At 38.1% G+C, this 22,299-nt stretch overlaps 1 protein-coding gene across 1 annotated transcript in view; it reads right to left on the minus strand.

Moving 5' to 3' along the window:
* LOC131796300 (golgin subfamily A member 6-like protein 24) overlaps positions 1-22,134 on the minus strand; it is a 55,781-nt gene extending 33,647 nt beyond the window's left edge. The window contains exons 1-6 of the mRNA XM_066173224.1: positions 21,965-22,134; positions 7,840-8,340; positions 7,614-7,669; positions 6,536-6,556; positions 6,046-6,066; positions 5,728-5,748 (exon numbers count right to left, since the gene is read on the minus strand). Coding sequence (XP_066029321.1) covers positions 5,728-5,748; positions 6,046-6,066; positions 6,536-6,556; positions 7,614-7,669; positions 7,840-8,291 — 571 coding nt within the window. The 5' untranslated portion in view covers positions 8,292-8,340; positions 21,965-22,134. The remainder of the gene's footprint in view (positions 1-5,727; positions 5,749-6,045; positions 6,067-6,535; positions 6,557-7,613; positions 7,670-7,839; positions 8,341-21,964) is intronic.
* Between the last annotated feature and the right edge of the window lie 165 nt (positions 22,135-22,299).

The raw sequence follows: 22,299 nt of genomic DNA on the forward strand, positions 1-22,299 counted from the left end.
TGAAAAGTGTTCGAGTTTTTCGTAGGAATGGAAAATTTCATGTTTAGAGAGATGCATGTAGGCGAAAAATCGATTGGCGTTAGCGTTCCTTTCTTATGTCGTTTATTACTTTGGAGATTTGCTAAAATAAGCACATAGGGCTCTTGTACAGAACAAAACATTCATTAGTCTGTAATTTGATTGTTTATTATCATTATCGCACAGTTCCCAATAAGGAAACTGTAACGGGAGAGGAGATTTTTAAGTCACATGTCGTGTGCTTGTTTACTTTCAAGTTCCCGTGTGTAATAACTTCAGCTTTTCCATACCGCGGATGACGGGAAACTGTGCCCCCCTCATTTGAAAGGAAATATCAATGGTCCCATAAAATTCGCTAACTGCGCCATTTTTCCAGAAGATAAGACTGAAAATGTTTTTTCCACTCTCAACCATCAAGAAATTCCACGCATAAATAGTATTTGTAGCGTGACTGCGTGACCTTTCATTAGTCTTAAATCCCTCGCAGCTCCTGTGTAACCTTTCCTCGCACAACTCACACTGTACCATGTCGTCCTAACACTCGGGCATTGAACAATGACAAAATAAATTCGACTATTGCGGAAAAGGTTAAAAAAACGACCTCTCTCCAGACATTAAACTAAATTCTTGCCCATTTTCCCTTGGTCAAAAGAAACATCCGACGGGATGCCAGTTCGAATGCATTTACAATACGCATGTTTTGAATTAAAAACATACTTTACTACACACTGGAACGTAAAGTATCATCCGTTTTTACTAGAACGTTAAGGATGATTTTTTCACTCAGTTTTGTTGCGGGGTCCAAATCCGCGGAGGGGGGTCCATATCCGCTATCCGGGTCCAAATCTAGGGGGGTCCAAATCCGTTGGGACACCGGGCCTAGGTGTGTAGGTCTGGCACGAAAGATATCTGCACGCTGCATCACGGGCTCCTATGTTTTCCCCTTTTTCTTTATTTGTATTTTTAGTCTCTTTCTTGCATTATCACACATGTATGTTATTGTAATTCCCTAAGCGCTTTCCCTCAGATTTGGAAGTAGGCTATGAAAAGTCAATATTGACCAGACCTGAAACCTTTTCTATCACTATTCGTTTCAAAGAACCCCTGTTATTCATAACTTTATTTCTCAAGATAATGTGTTTTTTTCAGCTATTTATTTCCATTAAACATGAAACTAGGTCCCGATTTTTTGCTTCGTGACTCCCAAAAACTGTGTTTGCGACAACATCAACAGAATTCATAAGCAATTACGCCCGAGACATTCGCTTTTAGCATTAGAGCTGCAGAAGGCAAATCCATGCTATGAAGCGTTCTAAGACCTCTGTAAACTAAAGACATAATGTGTTGAGAGGTCAAATATTTATACAAAAAATTGATGACCCTCAAACGGATCACACACTCGTACATGTAACGTCCGAAAAATGTCACGCATATACAATACCGCAGGCACACCTGGCGAATTCTTTCCACTGGCTTCAATAGTAAAGAGATAACTTATTTACTACTTGTATATGAGCAAACTTAATTACACTAATTTTAAAACTCCTTGATGAAGTTTACTATTGTCAGACGAAACGCGTGGGAGATAAATACAAGTTTTTACTTTCTCAGTTCGTGCGGTGATGCTCACTAATTTGTTCCGTCAAAAACGCTTTTAATGTGGTCACGTCGACCTCGACAGAAAAATTAAGCTCACCCTGTCATAATCAATGGTTTGATACTGTAAGTAACAATTAAGGTACATCATTGCGCTTTGATCACAATAATGAAAAAAATGTACGTTTCCTCACGCTCGCCACATTTATTCTTATTATTTTACTTGAGGGCGATGTCGCTTAGCTTGGCGCGTCTTGACTCTGGCTAACAAAAATTATCGAGGTGAGCCCCATGAAATTCTTGTCAAATGTTTTAAAAACTTTGTACACCATTGTCTATTCATTAGTCAATTTATGAACTGTTTTATATAACAGCCCAAGGAAAAAGCAAAATTGAAACAACCGGCGTATCGGTCTAATGAATTCCAAATGTTTTGGACAAGAAGTTTGTAAGTTCATTTTTCCTAGTAAATTTAAGAGGGGGTCAATGTTTTATGACAGCCGAAGATAGACATCTCCGATACGTCTCTGGAACTCTTAAAGAGTTTACACTTCCAGTAATATTTTCCTCCCTCTTGCAACAACGCAACAGACATTGTTAATCCTATGTACTGTACGTGTATCAGTTGTATAACGTCTTCATGGTGATGTCATATAAGTAATCGAGTGTTTAAAAAGCCCTCAATTCAATCTTAAACTCGAATTGATAGAGTCAAGATGGCGCAATTGTCTTGTTCATTTGCAAATAACTGTAGCACCAAAAGATATTTTTCTTGTGCTGACCAGGGACGGCAACAGCTCATACCCATAAATTCGTGTGTGTACCGTCATAAAAACGTTCGAGAGACGTCAACGCATCCCACTGTATCGTTTTGGTGTTACGAAAAATTGTCTAAGTAAAGTCCCAGAACATTCTAATGGAGCATTCTAGAATCCTAAGTCATCTAGACGTGACCTTCTAGTAAAGAGAACAATCTGGAACGTTCTATTTCTTACGTAATTGTTCAAATTTAGAAACCGTGTTAATCTACTAAATTTAGTTCTTTAGTTCTCTTCTTAGAGAAGTTTCTAGATCCTTATACTTTATGTATATAAGAGCGACAGTTCCATCGAACAGAGTGAGAGATTTGCGAGGAAGCTTAGTGCTATAAAAACAAGAAGTCAAGTACGTGGAAATAAAAGTTTGTTGTTGTTACCGACGATCCTGAGTTTTGTCTAGGAACAACCCTGCTCTACATCGACACTCGTAACATTTGGCTTATTTGGAGATTACGAAGGCCGCGATTTCACGATATGCCTCAAATATCGTGCTCAACTTGGTGTGAGATTCAGACCATCGGGTTCGTAAATGCCATTATCCTCTCCCAACGTAAAGTTGAGAGAGAGGTAAATCTTAAGATGGCAGAAGAAATCAAAGTTGGTGGTGAGTCTTCCTGGTGCCAAGGTGACTGTAAACCTAATAGAACGCGTACTGTAACTGCTATCCTAGAGTCGGTAATGGATATGGAAGAAGAGGAAGAAGAGCGCTTATCTTAACATCAGTTTTCCTAACTGGTGATTTGTGACTGAGATGAATTTTATATCATATGATTGCAAGGGATACGCAGATACTGAAGAGGCGCTCACAAAAATAGAGGCGGGCGATCCTCCTTCTAACTTTAGAACTGCGACAAGTTTATAGCGCAGACGAACTGGCAAAGTTTGGAGCACCTCAGGGTCTCACTAGGCTCATCACTTTAGAAACCTTCAGCAAACTAATCGTAGAAGCGGGTGGTTATCACCAACGTGCACATATCTCTGAACGCGGGTCATCGAGAAAATTATACCCAATCCGTCACAAACAGAACAAGAAAGCGAGATCATTCTTGCTAAGAGGAAGGATGTATTAAGACGTTTCAGTCATTCACTGCCATCCAAAAGCATCTTAACAAAGGCAAATACAAAGTGAAGCTGACAAAAAAAAATCCTCTTATGATAAGGTCAAGAGGAAATGGACAAAGACTTGCCATTCTGTAGGGGGTGGCTACGTTCAAGGTCGGACCTTAGGTAAAATTCTGACGAACAATCCCTAACTTGCCAGGTGGACTTTGAATGGGCTCTTTGGAAACCAAAAAGCAGCCGCTTTTCTCAGAAAGCAAAGAATTATCTCCTAAGGCAATCGCCTCTAATGTGGCTTCCTAAATATCGAGTTTAAGAGACGACAGCGACCAAAAATGTTGTCTAAGACTGACTGGTTGATAGAGCACCAAATCACTGGATACTTAGTTGGTTATCTGCCGTGTCAAAATTGGTTTATTGACGAGGTCCCCCTCTGTAAGCATGAATGAGGACGAAGATCGAGGCCGATGCCGATGATCTGGCTTCAGAAGTCGAAACTGACTGAACAAGCAGAGGATAAGGAGGGACCGTGCAAAATTTAGATGAAGACTACAGGAGAGGGTACAGCTGCTATAAAGCTAAAGAAAATAAAGACCTTTGCATCTCACTTTTCTTTCATATTTATTCCTTTGCTCACGAAAACAACTGACCATGTCTTGGGACTTTTTCATCAAGGGAAATTTGCAGGAAGCCCACTGGTCAAAATACTGCTGGCTCATTCTTAGTAAATTTTACAAGTTACGCAATTAAACATAGGTAACACTCGATTGAGAGAGATGTAGATTTACATGTAGTAGAAGAGTGTTTGAAAAAAAATGCAGATACTTTTCTATCGAAGCAATAAAATAATCATAGAGATCTGCTGATTATTCCGAAATTGTCATCTAGCAGACCGCATGAACAACGAGCTTGAATAATTACGGAAAATCTTCGGGTCACGTAACAGATGTTAGTTTAACGGAGTTCTGCATGGAAATGTTCGATGGCGGTAAGTGACAACGACAATACTATTTTAATTTTATTTTCGGGATAGTAGCAAAGATTTTAGATTGATAGAGCTATTGATATTTCCTCTCAAGCGAGAGTGCAGAATTTCTCGTCTGTAGAAGCAGAAGTTGTAGCACTCTGGAACTTGTAATAGTGTCAACCAACACGCAGCGTGTGACTTTAAAATTTCCGAAAATGAGCAATGATGATGATAAACAATCAAATTACTGGCTAATGAATGTTTTGTGCCGTTCAAAAGCCACATTTGCTGATTTTAGCAAATCTCTAAAGTGATAAACGACAGAAGAAAGAAACGCTACGATTTTCCAATCGATTTTTCGCCTACATGCATCTCTCTAAACGTGAAATTTCCCATTCCTACAAAATATCTCGAAAGTTTTTCATATTTTTCAGCTTTCTTGATCAATCATCTTGTAAGACCTAAAAAATGTAGGTTCATGTAATCAAGTGACCGCTTAGAGCCAGAATTGGGTGACAAGTGTAACTGAGAGAAGCTTGTCACAGTCGCAGATTTTAAAAGGCATCCAAGACAAAAATACAGTTGTGCCCAAAGATTTTTTTTGATGGTTTTCAGAGATGAAGTGATGGATTATAAAGGGGAATTTAGATCAGTGTTGATACTTTCTGGCAAGGGGAGATATTTGACCTTAAAGTTATCAAATATTTGGATGAATCGAAAAGTCTGAAAACACAGTCGTTTATTTGCCTCTGTTGATTGACAAGCAGTCAATCGAATTGACTGATACTTCCGTCGGATATTGACTAAGAATGTAATAATATGTTTGCCAACCCTCAGAGTAATTGGTTAAATACCATCGCAGTGAGGGCTTCATACATTTTTCCTATTTTAAAGCGATTTCCATGGTGAAAACCAAGAAAAACCGGGAAGAGTGGGCTCTCCGCCCGGAAAAAATCAAACAGAAATCAGTTTGTCTTTTTGAGTTTCGGGGTAGACCCTTTAAGCTAGCAAAGTTTCACTGAAATCGGTGAGATGGCATGTAGAACGATTGCCCGGTGCTCTCGTGGACACATTCTTAAATTACCCTATGTAAACATTATACGTGGAATGCATCAGTAATAATGCACACTTAAAATAAAGAAAATGAAACTCAATGTATTATTGAGTATATTTGCTAGTATCAAACACACATACATATCCAATGTTTTGCTCATAGAGTGAATATTGAAACGCTATCAAAATGAAAGTTATTAGGATTAAATAAGTTACCTTCTAGCCACTTCATCTCCTCTAAAATAAAAACAAAATGATTAATTACGATAAGGTATGAAAATACATTCAAGCCCCCGCTGATTTTAAGAGGGATGGTAATAGGGAAGGAATTAAGGAGATTAAATTAGAGATTTCCATGATCCATTGTCACAGTTAGTTAACTTCCCTCTTTTTTTTTTTTTTGGTGAAAATAAAAGAAAACTGAAAAAATAATCCATATGGACTGTGTACAATCTCGGCTTTCGTGTGCTACTTGGATAACTTTGTACCAATAATGAAAATTTTTATGATTTATTAGTGCAGCGGAATAATTACCTTTCGTCTTCTTCAACCAGTCTGAAAAGAAAACAGAATAAGAAATTACGATCAGGCATAAAATTAAATCCAAGCTCCCGCCGATTTTATGAGGGAAGGGAAAAGAGAAGGAATTAAAAGTCAGCAGAGCAACTAGAGTCAACTTATCCAATCAAACTTGGTGACAGTACATGAACCATGAGAGAGTTTTGGATAAAGACTCTTACGTTGTTGAACGTTGTTGCCATTGTTTTTAAAATTATAGAACGATACGTAAACTAGCTTAAGTCCATAGAATGCGCTATGATAAAATAAAGAAAATGAAACTCAATATATTATTGAGTATATCAACTATGGTCAAACATACATACATATACTCAATATATTATTGAGTATATCAACTATGGTCAAACATACATACATATCCAATGTTTTGCTCATAGAGTGAATATTGAACACTGTCAAAATGAAAGTTATCAGGATTCATTATCATAGATAACAAATAAATTACCTTTGTACCACTTCATCCCCTCTAAAATAAAAACAAAATGACTAATTACGATTAGGTATGAAAATACATTCAAGCCCCCGCTGATTTTATGAGGGATGGTAATAGGGAAGGAATTAATAGTCAGCAAGAGATACTCATAAAATGATGGAGGCTATCCATAAAAGGATAAAAATCCAAAAGGGGGGGGGGGGGGTAGTATTAATCTTCCGTTTCCATGAGCCAGAGGGACTTAAGTAACCAAGCACAGTTTGTTTCCATTCGAAGTATTGCACGTTAAAGAAAGTTTAAATAGTCTGAAAAGGAAGTAATTCATATTAAATAGTTGTTAGAGACCTTTAGTTCCGAGGTAAGCTGAAAATATATAGCATTTCAACTGAATTGGAATCTTATCGTACTGCATTCGGTATTATACCACAAACTCATACACGTCATATACCTCTCTGGGAAATATTGTCGCTCAAAAATTCACCCTGTAACCCTGGCGGATTCCTCTGATGTCTAACAATTACGATTGATCTATTACGATGTAGAAAGCAAAACAGTGCTCTTAAAAGAGAACCCTGAGGCACTCTATATTTCAATTAAATTTGATCAAAGCGCTGAATTTTGTCATTAAGTAGACATTTTGATAGGCCTTCTTAATGTAGCTAAATCATGCATTATGTTGTTCGATTGCACTGATACACGATTACGAGATCTGGCTATCCGTTAAAGGTGTTATCAATAGCTTTGGAAGCTGAATCACGCCTACTTGTATAGCTTGTATGGTGTAGCATGATTCGCCCTCGGTTTCCTCGCAATTTTTTTGTGGTATCAGTTTAGTATCGATCCTTTACGAATTCCCTCTCTTGAGCCCCTCTCGATGCTAACGCACAGAGTATGCTATCGTCAACATTCTTAAATTTAATACAAATAATATTATACTTTGTTAGCTTTCAGAGCGATAATCGTTGAGAGGGGCAACTTGAGTGTATCAAATACTAGTAGAATGCATTGGTTTAGTTGGGATTTTGGTCAAGACCCTGCGGTTCCTCGTTGAACCTATGTTTATTTGAAGACTTCCCGCTTTGATACTCACCTAGGCTAACTTCCTCAACAGTTACTTTTACGTCTTCTTGAGGTTCAAGTAAAGACCTGCAGAAGATTATTAAAAGTTATAAAATTTGAGCTTATTGTGATGTTTCGTGTTTCTGAGTAGAAATATTCAGAGAAATATTGTATTGTCAAATGTAAAATTGGATTTTTAGAAATCCTATGAAAAAGTTTCATTAAACTATCTACAAAGAATTTATTTCGCTTTTTACCTTAGTTCTTGTTCTCTCTGGAATACCTCTTGGCCATTTACGATAGTTACTTCTAACTCTTTGTCAAATCCAATTTTTTTTAGCTCTTCTTCCAATCGACGCTTCACTTTCTTCTCCTTAAAGTCCTTCACAAATTGTAGTACACTCTGCGGTGTATGGCAACGGAGTTTCACAATGATGGAACCTTCTTCAATATTTATGACCTCAGGATCAGCTGCTCCAATCGCATTCATTCTTTCTAGGCTATTTCTAATCGCATTTTCTGTTTTCCACCTGTAACGTAAATAAAATGCACCCAACGTCACCGCCGCACCCGCTGCCAAGGCAACTCCTGCCACAATGGGGCTGTCAATTTTCAATGAGACTGAGAGGGCCCCTCCAGTGATTGACACTGATGCCTCAAGAACGGCCCCGGCTGCCTCTGCCCCAACTGCAGTACTTTCCCCAGCCATTCAATATGAACTTGCTGGCTTCCACCACACCTTTATGCCATGAGATGCCCTGCAAAAAAACAAACAAACAAAAACACTATCAGCGAGATTTTGCTAAGTGTAGTGCGTGTAATTCAACTTTTATTCCTGAGCTACCTCAACTGAGGAAAGCCTGGTTTAAAATTCGGTCGTTCCATGGTGTAAGAAATGCTATATACATCAAAAGTTTGCTATGTTGTACAATTTCATTGGCTCCAACATGATCCCTTGGGAGGTGCAACTTATATGGCATGATGCCATTGGCTTCAACTGGAAATGAAGTATGTTTCGCCATTTCACGTGTTTTCGACCGTGTATTCTTTACAGACGATCTCTTTGCGCCGGTTGGTGAGAGTGTGTTCTTAGGGGAGTAAAATTAATATGTATCTTTTTGAGTTTACATGTCTAAGTTATCACATCTTTCGGAGTTTTTACACGGCAGACGGAGGAAAAAGATTCGATACTTGCTTTCGAAGTTCCGAACGAAAAGCGGCGTCAACATCTCCATTGCGAGCCTATTTCAGACAGCAGTCGATGCGGCGTTCAAGTTACGGGCCTCATCTATAGAAAAATATTTTCTAGCCTATCTCACAGCAGGAAGTATCGCATCGATGTATGTTCACAAATGAAACCTATTGCCTATTGTGAGCTGTGTGGCATTGGGATACATTTCAACACAAGCAATTTTAAACAAAAACCCTGTTGTGGCAGCGATGATATGAATCTGTCGATGGTGACAGTATCAGCGAGACCCATCGCTTATTGTGGGCTGTACGGCTTTAGATACATTTCAGACCAAACAATGTGAAACACAAAGCCCATTGTGGCGGCCATTAAATCGATCTTTCGGTGGCTACAACATCACTGAGCCCCGACGGTGGGGTAGTATAATTTTACAATCTTGCTTCACGGCATACTTTCTCCGTACAACTACCCTCTGTTCGTCATGCATCTTCAAAAGCTGTGGTACATCATTGCTTATCATTTTTAATTTGTAAATAACTGTTGGACTAAAAAGTTGTTCTAGCTTAGCATAACATTGTTCCGACTGAGAAAAGATGGCCAATTTTTGTGTCCAAAATTGACTTAGAGCTGCTAAGAAAACAGCTCGAAACAGTTTTTCCTATCATTTCAAATTACTTTTTTTTAACTTTCCTTTAAACAAAAACCATGGTATTGACGAGAAATTTTAACTGAAATATAATTTTAATAACACCTCGTGTAGGTCGCAAATAAATCGCACACTATGACTAAGAATAGCAGGTAATTTAGTGTTAACAACTGGGTGGAAAACGTAAATTAGCCACCGTAAAGGTTCGAACGCTCGAAAGCTTTTTTACCCTTTACGATGGCTAATTTACGTTTTCAACCCAGTTGTTAACACTAAATTACCTGCTATACTCTCCCACCGACGCAGCACCACAGTTTCTTTAGAAACTTACCCCTTTATTCATATGACGAAGAAAAGCTTGTTTTCCTATATGTAATTGGCGATGATGTTCGACATTATGAGATTGCGCATAAAACTGTGTTCAACGAGCTCAACAATACTTAAACCTTCGCAAAATCGCGAAAGATCTGAATTTACACCTTATTTTCCAAGAATTCTCTTTTCTATACTTTAAAAGGTTAGCCAAGTCACATAACGTCGGCTATGAATTATTTAGAGCAATGACTCTAAAAGTTTAAGGTAGCCCACCGCCATTTGCTTTTCTAGAAAATGTTGTTTGACCCTCAAATCTGATAATATCTCAGTTTATTCGCACTAAGATATGATGCCTTATGAAATCTAACATTTTAGTATTCTGAATGCCAAAAATCAAAGAAAGCGGTTTACGTTTAAATGCCGAAAATTCGACTTAGAGGTAGACCTCTCCCGGCCCTTATAAATATCCATATATCTTTGTTCAAAATTTATTATAATTGGAAACATGTGGTCCGTCGCCGTGCTGTTGTTGCAATCAAATCCTGTGGGATTTGAACGCTTTTGTTATCGAAACAATTTCTTTTGTCCCTCTAAATTTGCACACCCATTGACCACGTGAGTGAACCGCACTCTACAGTGGTTGCATCGGTCATGATGAAACATAGACCGCAGACCGTGCAGACTTTGAAATTTATAGGTTTTCTTTTTTTTTAACTGTGATTTACCTATGATTAAGGTGTATACACCTTTTTCTTGCCCTTGGTAACGTTGGAACTGTTTCCAGTTTTTTGGACGCCACATGACGAAATTTTAGGAGATTATTTCGAGCTTACGTTCCCTAGCAAAACAAAATCGCAGGCTCCAGTTTTTCGAGCACATGGAGATTAGCCCCGCGCGGCAAGATGTACTGCAGATGTAATTTGTGTAGACAGTGACGCTGACTCAGAGGTAAAGAATGTGTTGTGCGGACGAAGCAAATTATTACTGAGATCTTCACAAGACTGCCCAACGAACTCTTCGAAAGTGAAAGAAAGTGCTGCAAGCTAAAATCGAACTTTACTAGGAATTAAGGTTTTTAAATCGGAGCAGAAGACTGATCGAAACCTAATAGAGAACTTTGGCCATGTCAGTGTTGAAGTCGATTGGGTAATAGGTCATGAATAAATTTGTCAGTGTCTCGTGGGCTGTAACGGTCGAAATTCTCGAGCGAAATAAGCGCGGCCTGTACGGTCTGTAGCCTGCGTTTTAGCCTGACCATGGTTGCATGAATGCGCATGAAAGCCGTTGATGCGATTCGAAATATATTTTCAGTAAATGGATTCTGGATTCATTCTTTAGCGCGATTCTAGATTCCAAAAGCTGGATTCTGAATTTCAATGCTCAGTATTCCGGATTCCACGAGCAAAAATTTCCTGGATTCCGGAATCCGGATTACCTAACATGGGGGAAGTTGACTCTTTTCTTGAACTTGCTTTTGCTATATTCTTAAGGACTCTCTAGGAGAGATCAATTGCAATGTGTTTTTTCAAATTATATCAGATGAATGTTTACAGTTAGAAAACTATGATGAACGGACAGATATGGCCGTGGTTCGGGAACCTATTTAGGCTTATTTAGGAGGACACTGCCACTCATTTGCTACAGTGTCCGCTCATGCTGTATTTAGTGTTATATTTACAGTGAAAGCAAATGTTATGATGATGACAGAAGATTTAACAAGTCTTTTTCTTCCTCAAGTGACAAGTCAGACACTTTGTTCTGACTGTTGTAACACTTGCATTTGTAAGAAAATCAAGTATATTTGTACTGTACATAACTTCTTTGAACTTGCTTCAAGACCAATCATTTTAAAATTGCATTTCTGGGACTATATCACCAAATGATATAGCAGCAGATTGTTGTGCAATTTTTGTCTGAAAAGAAAGTATGTCACACAAAACAAAAGGGTATTAAAAGTCACGCAAATCTTAACTAAAAATAGCCTTCGTTACAAACGTTTGTTAAATTGAGCTCGATACAACAGTCTATTACATTCAGTTTATAGCATTTACATGTCAGATGAGCGAAGGAGAAAAATGAAATGTAGTGTTGGGTACCCTGTGGTACCATGCCTCGATTCCAGGCAAGTGTTCTTGATGGCGGATTAAACCATCCAATTGTGTTTACAATCCAGTGTATTTCTTGTTTGATTTCGGCCATCGAACAACACATGGTGTCAGGAGTGGGAACATAAGAATAAATCAAGCTCTGGAAGGGATTATTTGAGTTCGAGGATCAAGCTGAAGGATCTTCGAGTGAAAATCAAGCACCGATGATCAAACCTGTGGCGTACCAAGCATCGCCACTAGAAGAATTCGACATCTCGAAACCTACCGAATGGATCAAATGAGTGAAGCGATTCGAGCGGTTTCGTTCTGCATCTGGATTAAGTAAAAGAGATGAGGAGAGCCAATTAAATACGCTCCTATATTCTATGGGAAGCAAAAGTGATGATATACTGACGACATTTGGCCTTACAACCAACAATTCAAAGAAATATGACGTAGCAAAAGACAAGTTTGACGGCTATTTTGTAAAGCGAAGTAATATTATCTTTGAACGTGAAAAATTTCACCGACGTAAGCAAGAAACCTGTGAGCCGGTTGATTTCTTTATCACTGACTTATATGGCCTTACCGAACATTGTCAATTTGGTTTGTTACACGACGAAATGATCCGTGACCGTATTGTGGTGGGTCTAGCTGACCAAAAGCTTTCAGAAAAGTTCCAGTTGGATGCAGACCTTACCTTGGAAAAAGCCATTAAAAGGGTACGACAGAGCGAATCAGTTAGAAGCCAACAATCTATAGTTAGAGGACAAGATGACGCAAGTCAACCAGCCGAAGTGGACGGAGTTCACAAGTCCAAACCTCAGAAGTCTCTAAGGACATCACAGAATCCTAAAGGAAAAACCTACAAGCACTCGGTACAAAGTGCTCATCCAAAGCGATGTAAGCAATGATGTCTACCAACGATGTAGTTTAAGTCCAGCTCACAAAAGAACCCAGTGTCCTGCCAAAGATGCCTATTGCCGAAAATGTAAAAAGAACAGTCACTTCTTAGCCGTTTGCCCAAGCTGCAGTCGTAGAGGATGATACAGATTACTTTCTTGGTGCCCTTAGTTCGGACGAAAATGATAGTCTACACATAGATCCTTGGAAAACAAATGTCTCTGTTAACGGCAATAGCGTTGAATCTAAACTCGATGCTGGAGCTGATCTCTCAGCTGCTCCTGACCTCATCGTTCTTAGGCTGAATGCTATATTTAAAATACTAAGAGGACATCGACAGGGCCTGATGGGTACAAGCTCAAAGTCGCTGGAGTAATCTCCGCCACCTTAAAAGCCAATCACTTGGAGTCAAGGCAGGAAATCTTTGTTTTAGTGGATTTGGGATCTGCACTACTTGGTAAGCCCGGCATTGAAGCTCCGAACCTCGTGAAAGTTGTAAACGCTGTTAAAGAGTCATACATGTAAACATGTAAACATGTAACTCTGTTTGTAAGTTAGACGTTGATAAAATTCCCTTAGAACTAGGATGTCTGGAAAAACTTGAACAGATTCTCATGGCACAGCCCATTGTGTTTGAAAAAAGTTGTTCTCAATTGCTCTAAGGTCAACAACGTAAAATACAAGGGGCAATCTGAAATGTTTCAGTAGACTACGATTAAACTTGCAATGTTTTTCCAAGACCCCTGAAAGGTCAGGAATGGTTATGCTAAAGCTGAAAAGAAAACTTTCGTTACAAGTCTTGTTTATTTTCAAGCTGTACACCCTGACATTGTGCTCAATGCTCTGAATTAGCCGAATATTAATAACCCTTTGTATAATGGCATAGAAGTGAATGCTACAAATATTCATGAAAGTCTTTCTGAACTGCATCTGTAAATTAGCTCACAAAAGGATAGTGAAGTGTGTCCAATTAGTGATAGAAATAGTGAACAGAGAACAACTGATGATGAAAATGAAGAAGAGAGAGAGGATCCTTCAAATTAATTTTGAGCACCCACTACAGAAACTTGCTTGCAGTCTTATTTAACCTTGTTATCTTCAGACATTGCATTCAGATGCAAATGACGTTTTCAATATAGTTGCACCAGGTGAAACTAAACATCCAGTTTCATTAATGACTGAAAAAAAGATCTGGCTTTTTCCAGTTATATTCCCAAAAGGTAGATTTAGGTATATGGTGGAGAGAGCAGTTTGCTTATCACCAACAAGATACTTCAATGCCCGTTTGTCAAATTACAGTAACAGATTTGCAATGAATGCTGAGTATTTGTTCTTTGCACAGTTCATAAAAGAACAGGAAAAAGAATCCGATAGTATTGATATAGCTGTCACAAAAATTCATGGACTGTCTCTTACTGCATCAAATTTAAGGTCCAGTGTGCAAAGTTTATAAAATCTTTTACGTCAAGACCAGGCTTATTCGTTTCTAAGGCAGATACCAGGTACACCTCCCTACTGGAAAACGTTCGTGTGTAGAGTTGTAGCCATGGTAAAACAGCTTAGAATACTCACCTGGTTTGTGGCATCGTCCTGGGCTGATAGTTGTTTTATATATAACTATTTTGTCGCTGGGATCAAAGGTTTTCGAAGCAATGTTGACCTGCAGCCTGTTTTTAATCATTACAAATGTGTAACCTTTGTTTGCTCCTACTTCACAGGGGATAGACTTGAATGTTCACAGGCTATTGTGAATGCAGCAAAGGAAGTTTAAGCCTCAAATTTGAATATTAGAGATGGCTTGAAGAAAATAGGAGCAGTTTTTCTTTCAGGTAGTGAAGCTGGTTCACAAGAATGTGTATACAGATGTATGCCAGAGCTTTGGTTAAGGAAAGTTTTCCCAAGAACAGTTTGTGTGTTCACTGATTTCCCAGAGAAGAGAGTTAGAGTTGCAAAGAGTAAGCCAGAACTTAACGAGTTACATGATGATAGCGCAGACATACATAAATCAAATATGATAGAACGCTACGTTATCCAACCCAATACAATTGCTGCTGTTGATAACTTGTACTTGGTTGAATTTGCTGCATTCTATTACCAAGTATACAAGACTGACTGCATAAATGATGCACAACCAGGAATACTGACAGTTACCAAGTATACAAGACTGACTGCATAAATGATGCACAATCAGAAATACTAACAGAAGATGCCACAGAATTACATGTTCAATTACCGGCTAAGCACAGATTCTGGTGTCACAAGCTACTTACCTCCCAAAATGAAACTACTCAAAACCAATAAAGTAATGAAATGTAGGAAAAGGAAGACTGAAGCTCAGTCTGTTGTTACACTAAATAGAGGACTATTTGAACCTGATGCAGAGGCCGTCTCAAAAGTACTAGAAGCTTTAAGAAACAGTGAAGATAACCATATGGCGTTCTTTTTTATTCTTTAGACCAAGAAAATGACCAGTTACAAGTGGATATGCAAGACAATAGTGAAAGTGATGGTGAATTATTTAATAAACAATTACTGTCACATCTTGCCTCAAAATATATCTCTGATCGTGCATCAACTGTTCCAACAATCTCATCCCATATTCAACCAGAGGAAATTTCGTAGGACTTGCTTCGAGAATCTGTGAGGTCATTAAACAACAAACGGTGTATTGCATATGATACTGTCCTTTTCTGGTGCAGAAACAAGATAAAATATATGCTTACTCAAAACCCTGAAAACAAAGACCCAATGTATCTTTGTATCACCAGGGGTCCTGGATCCGGCAAAGGTCATTTGATAAAGACAATATATCACACAGCAGAAAAGACATTTAGACATGCAAGAGGCAATGCTAATCTGTCAACAGTTCTGTTGATGGCGCTAACAGGGGTTTCTGTCATAAACATGGGTGGAACAACAGTTAATACTGCTTTAGTTATTCCAAAAGAAACAGGCGATAACCTTCTTCCGATTTCTGATCAAAAGAAGACAGAGATAAGTGTTTCTCTGTCTGAAATGAAGCTTACTATAATAGATGAAATTTCGATGATTTCTAGCATCACACTGCTTGAAATACTTCAAAGGCTAGAGTACACTTTTGGTTCATCTGTCTCTCAACTGTTTGCAGACTTAAGCACGAGATTTATTCCAGTTACCACCGATTGAGAGGAAACTTATTTTTGAAAGCTTTAAAAATGATTCTTACACGTTGTGCCATCCATGGCGTGTGTTCCAAATAAAAGAATGAATTGAGATCATGTGACAAAAAGATGATCCGAAGTTCACTGCGGTTTTAAACAGATTTAGAACTGCTTTACAAACAGAAAAGGATATAAAGTGTATTGATACTCGATTAATATCTGTATCACCTGACAATTACCCATCTGATGCTCTTCACATCTGGGCAGATAATTGTCCTGTGAGTACAAGAACAAAAATCTAGAATAGTTGTACTGAGAACCTCTGACTAGTACCTATAAACATTGAATGTTACGAAACAGAACATTGACAGAGTATTGTTAAGAGGGGATATCAGTAACTGGTGGACTTGATTTTGAAGTTAAGATTAAAGAAGGTGCCAAAGTAATGCTTACTACAAACATCGATATTGCAGATACAACAGTCTATGGCCAAATGGAAACTGTGGTTAAAATTTATCTTGACAGAATTACACAAAAACCCAACAGTGGTATATACAAGTGTACGTTGCATTGAGTTGATCGACTTCACTTCAAGGGCTTCACATCATTCTCGGAGAAATCAACAAGAACTATGTCAAGGCAGATCCTAAAGTGTATCAGGATTATGACAAATTAAGGAGTACATGTGTTAACCGAGAAAAAGAAATATCAGTGAATGAAAAAGTGGATGCTAATTCAGTTGTACAGTTATGTTTTCTCAACATACGTTCTCTTAGAAAACAAAGCTGTGTTAGACACGATGTAAATCACTGAAAGAGCGATATCCTGGCATTCACCGATACACAACTTTTACCAAGAGATGGTGACTCGGATATTTCTTGATTCCTCTTACCTCTTACCTGCATGATAATGATTCAGATAAATTTTCTAGTCTGGGAGTTTGCATCAAAAAGAATATTCGCGCTGTGTATCAGAAACGTTCTCCTTCTTTGAAAGTGCTAAAATTTGGATTCTCTCGCGACAATAAGGAAGTAAAGCACAATGTTTCCTTTATTTTAATTTGTCGTAAAAATTACTTGAAAATTCAAGAATTTGTCAATGGCCTGAATTATTTACTCAGAGCTCATACAGTTGATAAACTCCTTGAAGATTTCATAATCAACTATTTAAATAGGAAAGATAGAGAAGCTCTAACATTGTTGATGGAGTCTTTGCATAAAAGGCCTACATTCATTTCTGGTAGTTTACTGGACCGCGTCCATATTAGACATGCACACCAGTCTTTTCTGACCATAATGCCATAGGAATAACTATACAAATACATGTATAAAACTTTGTAGAACTGTATACAGTTTGTGACATTTCATTAAAAAACAAACTTAACAATGAGATGAAGGGTGTGGTAATAATGCTTTCAGAAATTTGGCACAATAAAAACGAAATGTAATAACATACTAGAAAAGGAACAATTTTACTGTCAATGGAATTTCTTTCCATTCAGTCTTATGAATATCTAAGACTGCACTATGTAAAGAAAGCCTTGCAGACAGCTTCATAACAATCTGATAAAACATAAAATTAATACTTCATCATAATAATTTTACTAGTTGGTTAAATTCTGTCGAGATCGATTGACAACCCGTATAAACACACTTTAATTTCATGTACTTTCATTTGAGATATCACCCACTAAGACATGTAAGACATCTGTAATCATGTCTAAAAATGCCTAATTCACTGGTAGAAGGATACAGAAAGAATATTAGTTAGATGTACAAGCTGAGAGAAGAACGTTATCATTTGGGTTAACTATCCTGCCAATCTACACTTTCAAATTGTCTGCTAGTTTGGAATAATTTTTGCCTCTTTCCTTTCAGTGTGAAAGAAAGAAACTCCAATGATACCTGCTAACCTTTTCTTCCACCCTGTGACTGAAAGTCCATGCAACAATCATACAACTCCAGAGACCACTGTGGATAAAATTCTATAATCTGCTGTTGCTACAGGATACGTTCACAATGTTTCACAGATAAAAAAAATGGAAAGTACTTTGATTTTTAATTGCAGACGAAGCACAAGACTGTCAGAGCTGTCTGCTTTTCTCCGCCAAAACGAAAGTATTTCAGTTAGTACAGTAAAAGCAATGTTCCAGTGGAAATAAGAAAGGTTAGAGTGGATAACAGAGATAATACAATATTATCCAAACATAGACTTTCCAAAGTTGAAATACCAAGCAGTGTAACTTTGGCCACACTAAGCAGTGTTTGCGTTGGGCGGCTTGAAGCGACACAGGAGAAATTTTGGGAGTTAACAAAGTGCAATTACCATATCAATTAAGAAAACCTTTTCTCCCCTTGCATTCCACATAGCAGGCAACCATGAATGAAAGATAACAACTCGCGATGAGCTAGTTGGGAATTATTGAGTGTTGAAAGTGATTCTATTGGTACGAGTGCTCTGTTTTGTCCAGGAGCGTAAACACCTGCCTAACAAATGATCATGATGAATGATCAGTTTGACCAACAAATCACAGTTAGTCAGGCACAGGCCCTTAGGATATTGAGTGGGAGTATTTCATTGGAATTATCAAAAGTCTGCTCTGTTGCTTGTGCTGTTTTTGGACTTGCTTTCATGTATTTGTTTAACTACTGCTTCGTAAAGGGAATAGTTTTGTAGTCAGTGTACGATCTATGATATTGCCACAATTCTTTGGTTTTCAAGGAAAAACCCCTCAAATGAATAGTCTTATATTCCTTTAGATGTACAGGTATTTTGTTTACAGTCAAAGATACAGTTTTCTCTCAATAACTCTAACACTTAGTTTAGGCTGACTGCAACACAAGCTAAATAATGGGAAATTTTTTTTTTAGAAATTCAACGTATCAAGAAATGGCTCATTGTTCCGGGTCAACTTTCCAAACAAAAGTCCTGAGTAATAGGTAGTCCTGAGGGACTTTGGCCGAAGGGAGGCGGAAAAGCTCGTAACTGATCGAGAAAATTATCGGAGCGACAATTTTGCTGCACTGGGGGAGTAGGTAGTGTAAATATGCACTAGTAAAATCAATCTCCATCGGTGTACCCAGGGGTAGACTTGACCCTCGTTTAGCGCATCGAGCCAAAGGTTCGCAAATTCAAAAATAATTAAATTTATCCCTGTTGCAGTGACTCATTTAAACCACCTCTTTCCATATGTAAGTCAAGTCGCCTGGTTTTTACCAGTCAGTTTTTTCAACGTACAAATATATTTTTTGGTCTTACTACTGGTGTTAAATACAATCGAAAGTGACGGTTTTCTGTGGAGAGCCTCGAGGCGATTAAAGACCTTGTTTCTGGCGCACAGCTGTTTTCAAACGAGGCGCTCATCATTTTTAGAACCAGCATGTTTACCTAACACGAGGATCCTGCTTTGCAAAAGCGCAGAATTCGTGTAACTATGTTGATGATACAAGATATAATGATCAAAGGAATGATTTCTAGTTTTTGCAAGAGCATGTATTTGAGTTAGACGAGACGTGTGATATTTTACTCACAAGTCTCACAATGGAGAAGTTGCGATTTTTTTGTTTTTGGTTTGTTCTATATTCTCTTTCGGAGAAAAAAAAAAGCGGGTCTTGCTTGAGCTTACATAGTTTAACGACGGATTCTAACAGTCTTTAATTATAAAGCTATCAACAGTTTTCCCAAATATTCTCTTTGTAGAAAGCGGACGTTAGGACTTTATGTTTTTTCTCAATCAACCGAGGCGGCATCTAACGAATCAAGGGGTGTGATTTTTTTCGCGTGTTAAGTTTTTGCTATATCTGAGCTACAGGGTTATTTAGTTATCTGTCATAATTTTCAGACATCAGACATCAATTTTATTGTTCCGTTATTTAGTGACCCAAGGAAACACATTCAAATTTCAGTTGCCACTTGATTCAAGTAAAGAGTTGTTTGCACCAAAACAACTCAACCAAGGCCTCATTTTCCATTTCCCAGGAGCCGGTTGTCAAGCCTGAATTCAATGTCAACACTACTTCATTTTCCTTACTTTCCTAATGCGAAGGCTAACTTTCATAATTCAAACATTCCTGTTTCTTTCGAGCTCAGAGTGAAAATACGAGTTATTTGTATTTATCCATAGATGAAATTCTAAGGCGTAATAAAAAAAGTGGTGGGTATATCACATCCTTCAAAGCTATTTCGGTTAGTAATCGGTCCTAGCGTATGAATGAAAGGCAAAGCAAAATTTCAAAGGATAGCAATTTTTAAAAACATAACGAGAATTTTAGCCTTTGTAACACTGTATTATCAACAAATTTGGTTAACGTTATAAAAAAATTCAGAACGAATGGTGAAAATTATCAGGCTCAGAACACTGTAACAAAACCCACATTATCCAAGATGGCCGTTGTTTGTTGTGCGCTGTTGTGTTCTATGCGTAGTTTCCTCCACGAAATCTTCACTACTAATATTAAGTGCGCAATATAGTGCCGTCATTAGTTAAAGCTAACAAGAGCTGGCTTTGGTCTCGTACGGTAATAGAAGTGATGAAGCGAAAGAAAGAATAATTTATTCATCAAACTCTTTTAGGAACGAAATCATATGTTTCAACACAGTTAGAAAATTGCCTCCGAACGAAAACGCAACAACACAACAAAGCAAAGCTAAAAAAGCAGTTAATGTTTAACGCGACATAAACAATGCGGTCGTTATCTTAAAATCTCGTCGGATTGTTTAAATCGCATTAAACATAAACTTCACTTTATTTCGCATTTAATTTTGCACCAACTTTGAAGTCGCACATGTATGGAGAAGCCACCCTTTTATTATCTCGCAAGGGAAAGTGACTAAAAGATATCCTGGTCAGAGCTTAACTCTGACGGTAGAAGATTTAAAATCACTTGCAGACCCGTCAACTCGAAGTCCAACTCGAACTCGAACTTGGATCCAAACCCAAGCCTCACTACCGATGTAAACTTGACTAGTTTCTAAGTCTCACGATGCAGTCACTTCGGATGCGATCCAAACAAAGCGCAATAGTTGACCCAGAAATCGACCAAAGTGTCAACATAGATAGAATTTCATACTTCATACATTTGCAACAAGGAAAGAGACATAAAAACAAACCAAAATATTGTGCCTTTTTTAATTTCCATAGCATAACGTGAAGCCTAACCGGACAAACCGGAGAGGGTGACGGCTATTCACTTGCAATGAATACAGTACAGCTCAGAGATAGATGGCAAACGCACACGCAAAACCTACGCACATTTTCGCCTTCAACGCAGTCAGCTTGCTCTGTCCTGCATTGCTTCGGAAAACAAAGGTTTTCTCTCTCTCTCAAAATGCCGCTGCCTAAGCGTCAAATCGACAGTTACATATCTCAACATCTAAGGGACTTAATGGCTGCCGTTTCAATGAAACGTTGAAACGACTTGTCACGATTCCACAGGATTTGATTCCAGTCTGAGATCACGACAACTTCGTCTGAAGAATTTGAAATCATTATGAAAGATGCGACTCGATCGAGAAGTTGGCTATATCAACTTTCGCCCATAGGTCTTGTTTACTTTTATTCGGCGCTAAAATATTTCTCAGTTTTCGTTTAAATAATTTAATTGTTTCCTATAATTCATTTCATGTTTGAGTGTCTTCGGCTCACGCAAACGCAGATAGGTATCTATGGCCTTTCGAAAGTCACGCCGAATTAGCTCACGTTCAGACGTGGTGTGTCAGAAAATACTAGTAGACAAGCTCTCTAATCTTATATATTTGTTCAGGATCCAACGGCTTCTTGTTCGATACTCCACGAACGTTGCGGCCATTAAGCTCAGAGGGCTCGAACATATAGCTTACCAGTAGAACTCATGTATTCGCTGATCTATTTATCTTCAAACGTTGTGGAAAATTTGACGGCGAGAGATCCAACACCCGAGACTGGCGGCTAAGTTTACGTTTTTCAATTCAAAATGCACGTTCGCATGGTTCTAGTTCAGAACTTGCACCTATAAATCCTTCCTTAAGCATCTCATAGTTGCTCGAAACAAGAAGAACACTCACCAGCTCTATGCTAAATAGTAATTCAGCTTGTGTAGTATATTCTGAAACATTACTCACCTCATTGCTGGAGAACCTCCATTTCGATTTTGAAATAGAGCCACTTATGTGTAAACTCTGAGTAAATAAGGCCGCATCCACTGAATTGATGGCTTGAATCGAAAAATCTTTAATATACAGCTTCGATCCCTTATTACCACGAAATTCGACAAGAGAGAAATTTGCGTATGCTTTTCGTAACCAGTCAGCGATTGGCATTTTGCCTGCGCATGCGCGGGAGATATTAAAACTTTGCATATATTACGATAGAGCTTTATCTCAAAGTTTTATTGATGCATGAATTAAACAAGAACGTGAAAATGGCGATTACTTATAATTATTTTCTTTTGAAAGGA

The sequence above is a fragment of the Pocillopora verrucosa genome, chromosome 10, assembly GCF_036669915.1.
Source record: "Pocillopora verrucosa isolate sample1 chromosome 10, ASM3666991v2, whole genome shotgun sequence".
Taxonomy (NCBI): Eukaryota; Metazoa; Cnidaria; class Anthozoa; order Scleractinia; family Pocilloporidae; genus Pocillopora; species Pocillopora verrucosa.